The sequence below is a fragment of the Anabas testudineus genome, chromosome 8 (genome assembly GCF_900324465.2).
Source record: "Anabas testudineus chromosome 8, fAnaTes1.2, whole genome shotgun sequence".
In the NCBI taxonomy this organism is placed as follows: domain Eukaryota; kingdom Metazoa; phylum Chordata; class Actinopteri; order Anabantiformes; family Anabantidae; genus Anabas; species Anabas testudineus.
The window spans coordinates 8,981,986-8,992,474 of record NC_046617.1 but is presented as its reverse complement, the minus strand read 5'-3'; the positions used below and the strand labels follow the sequence as shown (position 1 = coordinate 8,992,474).

General features: G+C 41.3%; 2 protein-coding genes across 3 annotated transcripts; both read left to right on the top strand.

Moving 5' to 3' along the window:
* The first annotated feature begins 7 nt into the window (after window positions 1-7).
* On the top strand, window positions 8-3,773 carry ttc25 (tetratricopeptide repeat domain 25). The gene is made up of 11 exons (XM_026377635.1): window positions 8-212; window positions 382-513; window positions 631-784; window positions 872-933; window positions 1,165-1,315; window positions 1,536-1,760; window positions 1,840-2,047; window positions 2,133-2,219; window positions 2,328-2,524; window positions 2,633-2,733; window positions 2,826-3,773. The coding sequence occupies exons 1-11, from the start codon at window positions 87-89 to the stop codon at window positions 2,856-2,858; spliced, it is 1,476 nt and encodes a 491-aa protein (XP_026233420.1). The 5' UTR covers window positions 8-86; the 3' UTR covers window positions 2,859-3,773.
* A 645-nt stretch (window positions 3,774-4,418) lies between these two features.
* cnp (2',3'-cyclic nucleotide 3' phosphodiesterase) lies at window positions 4,419-9,510 on the top strand. 2 transcript variants are annotated; one of them, XM_026355967.1, is made up of 4 exons: window positions 4,419-4,568; window positions 5,991-7,436; window positions 7,556-7,683; window positions 7,785-9,510. In XM_026355967.1, exons 2-4 carry the CDS (start codon window positions 6,029-6,031, stop codon window positions 8,247-8,249), a joined length of 2,001 nt encoding a protein of 666 aa, XP_026211752.1. In that variant the 5' UTR covers window positions 4,419-4,568; window positions 5,991-6,028; the 3' UTR covers window positions 8,250-9,510. The 2 variants fall into 2 exon arrangements, with proteins under 2 accessions (XP_026211752.1, XP_026211759.1); XM_026355974.1 differs by lacking the exon at window positions 4,419-4,568 and adding an exon at window positions 4,604-4,730.
* The last annotated feature ends 979 nt before the right edge of the window (window positions 9,511-10,489 follow it).

Below are 10,489 nucleotides of genomic sequence, written 5' to 3'. Positions count from 1 at the left end.
GGTTGCTATGATACAAGTGGACGCTGATGCCTGTCGGGGTGAATTTGACCAAGCTGCTCACAAAAGTACGGTGAAAGTGGTCAAAAATGTCAGACACCGACGGAGATAACGACGCTCAAAAGCCAAAAGGCATTTTCTCGACTTTAATGGCCGATGGGTATTGGCTGTATCTTAAAGGAGAGTATAAAAAGGCTATTGACAGCTTTACAACGGTAAGTGAAACAACTAGCTAACCTAGCTAACTTGGTTAATGTTTGGCATTAAGTTGTCGGGATGTTCGTCATGTTTTGTTGATAACTAGCGACGTTTTTAATTGACTGTTATCCAAATTTGACGGTGCAGCTTTTAAATATGAACGACTTGCTTTTGGTTCCTGTGTAGGCACTGACTTTAAAGCCTGGAGATAAGAGCGGCTTGGTTGGTCGCTCCAGATGTTACCTGAAGATGGGGGAGCCTGAAAACGCTTTAAAAGATGCAGAGGCTTCGTTAAAGGAGGACAAGTCGTTTTTTGAGGTAAAGAATGGGTCGTAGAGGTGTTTGTTAGGGCGAATACTGCATTGCCAAAGTAAGTATGGGTGAATATATGTATATGGAGGCTTGTTACGCTTTTGTTGTTATTGTGATTTGTAGGGACTGTACCAGAAAGCAGAGGCTTTATACTACATGGGAGAATTTGAATTTGCGCTGGTGTTTTACCACAGAGGAAAAAAGCTACGTCCACAAGTACAGGAATTCAGACTGGGTATCCAGAAAGCACAGGAGGCCATAGAGAACTCTGTTGGCAGTAAGTGATGTATAGTATTTTTGGGGACACCCAAACGAAACCTCCTTATACAGTGTGTCTAAATCATTTGTTGTTGCTGCCCTGCAGGTCCCACCTCTGTAAAGCTGGAGATTAAGGGAGACCTCTCATTTCTACAAAAAGATGAGGAGGTGAGTCTCTGATGCTTTAACAAGCATTAATAGAGGTAAAGGTCAGTTCTAAGAATAATCTTGCAGGTACAGCTACCAAGCAATTCTACTGCAGGAGTAAAATTACAAACAAAAAAAATTCTGGATAGTCATTTTGTCTTAATGATCACCGACTGTACAATAATCTTTGTGTAATGCTCTGTCTGGTCTCCCTTCTGACACAATAATTTTCCGAATTGCTGATTAATAAAGAGGGCACCGCCTATTACTGCTATTCAGCATTTGACGAAGGAGAGAAAACAGAAACCCCCAAAGATCCCCAAGAGTGAGAAGACAACCAAACAATTGCTGGGGGAGTTTTACAGTGATAAGAAATATCTAGAAAACCTGCTGAAAGATGAAGGTACTTTGTTATTTATACTGTGTGACCAGTTTTTTTGTTTTTCTTATCTCTGCACATCTTTTTTTTTTTTTTTTTTTTGCTGTCACTGTGCCTTTAAAAGTGAACTATCCACTGTTTATTTAAACTCATTTGCAACTATATTTTTCTCTTTATTACACTTTACTATTTTATACTATTGTTTATTAAATACTATTTAAAGCTGTTACGTAATGCTCTGCAGACTTGGTTAAAGGAAAAATGAAGGGTGGGGAAAAACTGCAGGATGTCATTCAGAACTCCCTCACTTACCTTGATACTTGTACCGAGTTCTGGAACCAAGAAAAACCTTTATGTGCACGGGACAAAGAACGGAAGCTTATGCCACAAACACGTAGCAAGTCTCATCATACAGCACCCCCTGATCCTGCTCAGTTTCTGTTGAAGGCTCTAAAAGACATTAATGCAGGTAAGAATGCAGGTCAGTTTAAACTAGTAGATTGGTGCTTTGCACATATCCCAATTATGCTTATTGTATGATTACTTAGAGCTGACATCTGGAAATGCCAAATGTAGCCTCAAGAAGGCAGAAGAAGTCATGAAGATGGTGCAGGGTTGGTCTGACAAAGACATATCTAATAAGAAAGAGATTATAGGCAACCTGCACAGTTGTATTGGAAATGCTCTGATTGACCTGGGAAACATGGACAAAGCATTAGAGCATCATCAAAAAGATTTGGAGTTGGCTAAACAGTGGTGAGAACCTCATAATATACACAAAGAAGTGAATTTATATTGTAGTACGATTGTTTAAAATTTATATAATCTTTCTTATGAACAGCAAACTCCCAGAAGCCATGTCCAGGGCACTGGACAACATTGGTAGAGTCTATGCACAATTGGGACAGTTTCTACAGGCCATTGAGTTGTAAGTACATAATGAACGTGCACATACAGTCATTCTTTCTAAAGCAGCTAAAGTTCATTGGTGCCATCATATTTACTGCATTTTCTTCTTTCTGTGTTTACATTGTAGCTGGGAGAAGAAAGTTCCACTGCTCCGTGGTGGGTTGGAGAAGACCTGGTTGTTTCATGAGCTTGGTTGGTGTTACCTGGAGCTAAATCGCCATAAAGAATCCAGAGACTATGGCCTCCGTTCACTTGCTGCAGCTGAGGAAATTGCTGATGAGAAATGGCTGATAAATACTAATGTTTTGGTGGCACAATCAGAATGTAATATTTTATTAAGTTTTATAGCTTCACATTAGAGGTTTTGATGCTGTTGTCATTGTACAAACTCACTTGAACTTTCATAGAAATCTTTCCACTTTGTGATTTCAGTTAAACTTGGAAACTTTGAATCCTGCGTCAGCCACTTTGAAAGAGCCTTGACACATGCCAGAGTCCAAGAAGACAACTCTGCCATGAATGCCATTCAGAAGGTTCCCACCTTATTGTCATCTGTTTTCATTTTTTTTATCTTATGAGTTCCAGTTTAAGACATTTTTGACATTTTTGTCATTCTGCTTTTCAGGCTCTTGATGAAGCGAAACAACAACTACAGTGATAATCTTGTCAAAGTCAGTCCAGTCATGACTGCATGCAATTTGAGAAAAGACAGCAAAGAATGATCAGTGATCAGAGGAATGACATAAAGGATGTCGACCTCAAATTGGCAGTTCACATAATTGTATTAAAATTCATTCATTCATTCATTTTGAAAAGATTTGTTACTTAGAATCAGTATTTAGAAGCAGTTGTTTTTTTGGTTACCTTCACCAAATGTATATTTTATGTTACAGTGTTTTCACTGTCTGATAACTTATAACCAGTATCCCCTGTCCTTGTGCATACAGACATTTGAATAGTCATCAAAAGTACAACTACAAGCATTGGTACAAACCACAACTGTTAACCTTATCTTGAAACTGTTAGTCTTTCTTTGTTGTTGTCAGTGCTGAAAGGAGAAGGTATTGTTATCAGGGGTTTAACTTCTCTATATTTTTAGTCTTAGTATAAATATTTTTTTGTAGCTCTATACCATCTATACTATGTGTCAGATGCTAACTTTAAAGTTAGAAAGTTCCCCATACAGCTTAACATCTTTAAGGGACTGCGCGTGTCACACCTTTATTACATATATCACTAAAAGCAAAGTGTCATTGCATGCAGAAAGCTGTTTCCTGCCAGGTTCACACTGTCTATGCACTGTTTTTAATATATTGGTCAGAGACAGCAGAGCTAGAGGTTATTCTCATTGTCTACTTATTGGTAGCTCCACCTTTATGTGAAATTTTGTGTAATGTGAAAGTCATATAAAAGTCTGCATGTTTCTCAACCAACCCACTCTTGAGAAAATATTAAAACCCCTGTGTGTATGCCAACAAGTCTTTTAATTTTGTGTCTGTGACAAATAGTTTAGTCTGTGTTGATGGTAAATATTTGTCTGATAATAAAAATGTTGCAGTATAAACTGAAATGTCACTTTGTTACCTTTTATGTATGTGCAACACACAGTGGGTGTACAACTTCAACAAGCAACTAACATGCATACAGTATAAAGTACGATGTAACAAATGAACCAAGGTGAGAGTTCAATCATTTTATTTATTCACAAATACTTGATACACATTTAAGTATACGTTAAATATTAATGTTTTTTCTGAATTAACATACTATTTTGTGCTTTAAAGTACAGATGCTTTAAAATTGTCAACATAGAAAACACATAGAAAATAGAGTGGCAACACTTTGCCTCTAATATGGTAGCAAATCTCATACTTGCACAGTCAGGGGATGAATGCTCTTTTTGGTGTCTTGTACCTAATAATCCCAGACAAACTTGGTGATGTTGAGTTCAGGGCACCATATGGGGTGCACATACCATCTGTTGCTGAACTCCCCCCCCCCCCCCCAAAACGTTTGTACAGTAAGCCTTTTCTCTAGGAATGCCCTAAAAGTAGACGATGAACAGGCTACAACATTAGCAAAGCTTCAACTGGGCGAGTCGGACAGTAATGGATTAACTTGAAGTATTCAGATGTGGTTTTCACTACACGTCCAGCTCACGTGTCTAAGAGGAAAACAGTAAACCTCTCTTCCGCCTTGCAGGGGCGTGTCCGTGGCCCCGCCCCAGTTGCGCGTTCCCGGGAATTTCCGTTTATTCCGCTGAAGACTGGCGCGGGTGTCCGCGGCTCCAGGGACTGCCTGGTCATTGTGTCCACAGAGAAACGCGTGGTCCGCGGTGTCCACCGACAGCTCCACTGCAGCGCGACTGGTAAGCCTGGATTTCACCTAACAAATAGCCGCCTTCCTGCGGCTTGCTGCACGTCGTCCGCCATTTGGGACACAGACAGCTCGAAGGAAGGTGTCGGAGTGAGACGCGGAGACTCGTTCACGCAGATAACGTCCAGCTAGTTCAGGCGTGGCGCCGCTCAAGGTGATGCTGCCGCCGAGCCCCCACGGAGAGCCAGGCTAATGTGTGTGTTTGTCTAACCGTGCTAACGTTTCATGTCCGCCCCTGGCTGCACGGTGCGGTTTGCGAAATGCGACTCTCGTGTTTTGGGCAAATGATTTCCTCTGTGTTCAAGAAAAACAAGCGTGAGCGCGGACGCGGACATTTCGCGTTAATTTCTGCTCGGAGCTCGGTTCAAATGTGCATTAGTGGAAAAAGTTGCAGTGAACAAGCCATTAACCCGCTTTGTGCGATATTTAATGATGCTGCCTCTTGATTTAAAATTTGGGGGGGGGAAGAGGAAGTTGAATACATCTGAAAGTGTTCCTGTTCAGCAGTTTTGCTTCTATTTGGTTTTGCTTGTATTTTCCCTGCTGGAAAAAAAAAAAAGACTCGATCGTTTCCCAGTTCGTCTTTGTCGCTGACTCGAGAGGGAGCTTCCCCTTCGGTCTCATGACATGATGTGGTTTCACGTATCTGCTAATTAAAGCGTTTTGTAATGCATCTTAAACTGGGCAAAATATCCTGTCACACGGTGGAGAATCGCTGGACTATGAAGTAATCTCACTTTTGCGCGATGCCCCGTTTTCGTAACTACCCTTTGTTTGCATGCGACGTTTGGCGCAGTTCATCTTTGGGTTGAATACAGAGGGTTTTTTTTATTTTCTATTTGTTATTTTTATTCCGTTATGCTTTGGTGCTTATACCGGTACAACAGTTTATTTTCTAAACATACAAATTTATATTAAAATGTGAATAAGAGTTCCCCCACACCCATTTTTCTATGTGCAAGGGCACAATACACATAATGGCTTAAGGCTGTTTCAGGGCCATTTTGATATAAGTATGTATTTGTATGTGTTTATAAATATTAATGTGTAATTCATGGAAAAACACCCATGTTGTCACTCTGTTTTTTGTCGATATTGATATTTGACTAACTTTGTCAGTGCCCACCATCCTAAGTCAAAGTTGACTTTGGCCTCTAACAGGGCATGTTGGCAAAATAAATAATGAAGTCAGAAGTGACAATAATATAAGGGTGGTACACAGTTTAACTGCACATCAAAACGGTTATAAATTAAATATCTACTTTATCAGATTACTGTGTCTAATTAATCATGGGATACTCAAAGTGCATGATGTAAATCACTTAAAAAATGAAAAATTTTTATGATTAATTTAATGAATTTGGTGGTCACTTTTTTGATTAAACCATTTCTTTCTTTTCAATATGTGTTTAAGGTACATGGTGGCGTGCAAAGTCAGATTTTAAGCCAGATATGGACACTGAAAAGAGCGATAAGGTTGTAGATGTGTTAGAGACTCCACCTCAAGACCAGACTGCAATGGAAAAAGAGGCTGTGTCGAAATTGGAGGCACCAGAGGCTTCCACAGAGCCTGGGAAGCCACAAGCTGCTGATGAAGAGCCCAAGCAGTCGGCACTAAACAGCAATGACAAAGAAGTCGTAAACTTGAAAGAAACAGAAGAGTTGATTGTGACAGAAAATGTGGTGAAGAAAACTGATGTGGAAAGTGAGGACGGCTTGCCCAAAGAAAAATCCGAAACAGCGCCTGTGTCTGTGGCACCACCAGAACTAGATGAGTCATCTGAAAAGATCTCTCACCCAGTTTCAGCTTTAGACACCGAACCAAAAAACATTCTGCCTGAACAACAGCCTGTGTCAAAGAATGACCCAGAACCTTTGCCTATGAAAATGCATCTGGCAGACAGTGCCCCTGAACCAGAGCCAGAGAAACAGGCAGAATCAGTTCCACAAGCTGAAATACAAGAGCAAACATTGCCTAAACCAACCACGCTGCAGCAGTCAGGAGATACACAACCACCCAGCCAAGAAGATAAAGTGTCAGGGCAAGCGCAGTCAGAACTGCAGGCCACTATGGAGACTGGGGCAGAACAAGTTGCCAAAGGGGAGGAGGCGACAAATAACGTGGCAGCTGAGTCTACAAAGGAGGGGGGAGAGGAAAGTCCTGTAGATGTCAAGAAGGTTGTGGCAGTTTCCTCGGAGAAAGCACCAGAATCTGAGCAGAGTGATGCTGAACCTAAGAAGGAAGAGGACACTGTCCCTGCGTCTGGCTCCCTGTCCTTTCCCCTCCTGGATAAACAGCAGACCAAAGACGTCCTGTGTACCTCTCGTACCCTTGTGATCCTTAGAGGCCTCCCAGGAAGCGGTAAAAGCTTCTTGGCACGTGCTATTGCTGATTCATACAAAGATATCTGCACTGTCATCTGCGCTGATGACCATGGAGTGAAACCAGAGGATCCAGGATCGTCTGCGGATGGATACAAGGCTCTGGATGAGGCGCTTGTGGCCTGCTGCAGTGCAGGCACAGCTTCCTCTTTGCTGATAGTAGTGGATGACACCAACCACACCCAGGACCGGCTGGCCCACCTGGAGGGGATTGCAAAGGAACACAATCTTGTTGCTGTCTTCCTGGAGCCACTTACCGAATGGCGTGGAGATCCAGCACAACTGGCGAAGAAAAACAAGCGTGGGCTGAATGAGGCCCAATTGGAAACCATGAAAGTTCAGTTGGAGGAAACGTTTATTCCTTCCTACTTTGGCTGGTTCCTTTTTGCCTCTGTCCAGGAGAAAGTGAAATGTACATCAATGGAGTTTGTGAAAACACTGGACACCTTGGACGCCTTCAAGAAACACTTGAGTGACTGTGAGTATTGAAAGTTGTTTCAGGTGTTGGAGAGTTCAATGCATGACTGAGAAGCAAATGAATGTATAAAATATTGGCTACTGTATTAAATGACTAAGGTTTAAATGATGTTTCCACAGTCACTGGTAAAGCTGAGAAGGAAGTGGATCTGGAGCAGTACTTTGAAGCCAAAGGACCCCTCCATTGCACTACAAAATTCTGTGACTATGGAAAAGCAGAGGGTGCCAAAGACTATGCACTGACGCCTGTGAGAAACCTCATTTGTTTGCTTGTAAAATTTTACAAGCAGATATTTGGTTATCTAATGTTAATGTTATATTTAATCTTTTTTTTCTTTCTGCTCTCCAGGCTGTTAAAGATTTCTACGGTTCTACGACTGAGCTGTCTCTCACTGCTCTCTTTGTCACTCCTCGCACTGTTGGTGCCAGAGTGTCCCTCACTGAGGAGCAGCTTCTGCTGTGGCCAACCGATGCTGAAAAGGAGGCAGAGTCTGTTGTCCCCGCAGCTGCCTCCCTGCCTCTGGGAAGCCGCGCCCACATTACTCTGGGGTGTGCAGAGGGTGTCAAGGCAGTTCAAACAGGTCTGGATCTGCTCGAAATCCTGGCCCTGCAGAAGGAAGGCCAGCAGGGGGAGCCAGTCGAGGAGATGGAGCTCGGGTCGCTGACCTACTATGGCGAAGGGAGGTGGCTTCTCAGCCTCAGAGAGCCCATCTGCACCGCAGCCTGCTTCTCCAGCTACTATAAACGCCAGAAAGTGGAGCCAACCAAAAAAGAGCCTGAGAAGAAGAAGAAGCCCAAGTGCACCATTCTGTAAATGGCAAACATGGGGATGTGTGGCCACAATGTCTGGTGAATTACAACCTAGGCTTACTCTGTGCAAGGTTTGTGTGTTTGTGCAGTGTTTAGGGATCAGATACCCTAAATCCACAAGCTGTGTGCCTTTGCTGTTGATTTGCACCACAACCCAAGATGCCTTCCTTCCAGTTAGGCTTATCATTGTCAACGTTTAATATCTTGTGTCACATATCAGTGCCAGAGTAGCAGTTGTACCTGGCTGTTTGCTGAGCTGTTGTTAGCTGCTGTTATTGGTAGTGTAGCCTCCTCCTACAGCAAAAACTTAGGTTTCCTCTTTCATACATGTCAGTGTTCCTTAGGTTCACACATTAACAATAAACTAGGTACTTACATTGCATGCATCACAGGTTAGGCAAGGTATTAACATGTTAACACATTTCTGACCTGCTAAATATAGCTCCTCTTCTTCCACTGAATTGTGACATTTTCTTTGGCTTAGTTGTAAGTTTGGAAAAAAAAAAAAAATAGCTGTGACTTCTGTGCAAATGTGTGTGTGCACAGACCAGGAAGTATTATTAGCGTATGGGCCAAAGTTATCCATTTGATTTGCTGTATTAGAATGAATGTCATTTATAGAGGTCCTTCCTTGTTAAAATCTTTGCACTGTGCTTAGTTTGAAAGGGAGAATGCTGATGAATTTGGCATTTGTTTCAACAGCTTGCACTTAGTAATTATCAGATGCTGTGAATCAAGTCCATGTTTTGCAATCTTTTCTACAGCGCAACACTGCACCATCGATCTCTTTTTATTCTTTGAATAGCACTTCAAGTATTGCATTTATACTTGTCTTCTCTGACTGTACTTTTGAAGGGCAACTCATACTTTGTGTAGCTCTTACGAATCACTATTTTTGCACTTGTTTTGTACACTTAATAAAAAAAAAAACATGCTTTTCTCCAGTGCTGCAATTTGGTGCCTGATCAGTACTGTTTATATATGTTGGTGACCAGCATGCAGGAGACCAGCAACAGTTTCTCTGCATATGGTTATGTTCTCACGGCATGCACTCATATACTGTAGGAACCAGCAGAGGGCAGCAATCACTTGGCCCTTGCTAAAAAAACAAAGCAGATGAACTTTGTAGTATAGTGATTAAAAATAGCAAACACCAAATAGATTTCAAAATCCAACTAAACATACTTATTTCATCACTGTTCAGATCCTGATTTCAAATGTATCACACCATGTGTCAGTGTCCATAATAAAGGTTGTGCAGAGAATTGCCTGTTAGTCTTCCATGTAATGTCCTGGCTACAGGTGCATTACTACTTTTATCAAGTTTTATTTCATGAAAGGTCGCAAAGCTCCAAATCAGTGGGTGCAGACTAAATATTAGAAACACCTTAGCAAAGAATAAAGAACATCAAATTACAATACATCATTCATATACACCTAAATTAACAGAACATTTGAGCCTTTTATGAAAATAGGCCCAATTATAATAAGTCTATAATGGTGTTAATTCTCCACCACATCCTGTAAAACCTTTAAGTCAAAAATAACTGGTGCTGGTTTGGGCCAAGGACAGGTAGGAGGCCATGATCTGGTGACATAGACGGTGTCACACTGTTTATTTCGAAGTGCGGCGTGATCGGTGCAAGAGCCGACGGGTTGGGTTCGTGCAAGACAAGTGATTTCCTCATTCGATGTTCAGTAGATAAAGATCGGTGTCAACCAATGGACTTCAGCGGTCGTTTACTCATGAGTGGCGCTTATGAAAAACAGCTAACGATGCCTTCAAATACTCTGCGGAATCTGTGGTTTTGATTCTGTCCAATAATCGTAAATTGGATTTTTAAATGTCGCCATTTATGGTTAAAAATGATGTTAAGAATGATCTTTTGGATAAATTACTCAAGGTGAATACTACCGGTAACACTACTACACCATAGATATAAGCCTTGCATCCAAAATATTACTTTAGTAAAAGTGTCTAACCAGTTGCAAAAAAGTTATGAAAAAATGAAATGCATATGTCCTCCCCCGTTTTTAATAAATCTATATGGTCTGCTAATGATAAGCTTTTTAAGTAAAGTAACTATAGCTGTCAAATTAATGTAGTGGAGGAAAAGTACAGTATTTCCCTATGAACTGTGATTAATTACATTACATTTAAATACGTACTTAGTTACATTTAATCTTCACAAAATAAGTGTGCAAACGTTTCCCTTTTTGCTTCAGAGTTTCTGTTTCCGTCGC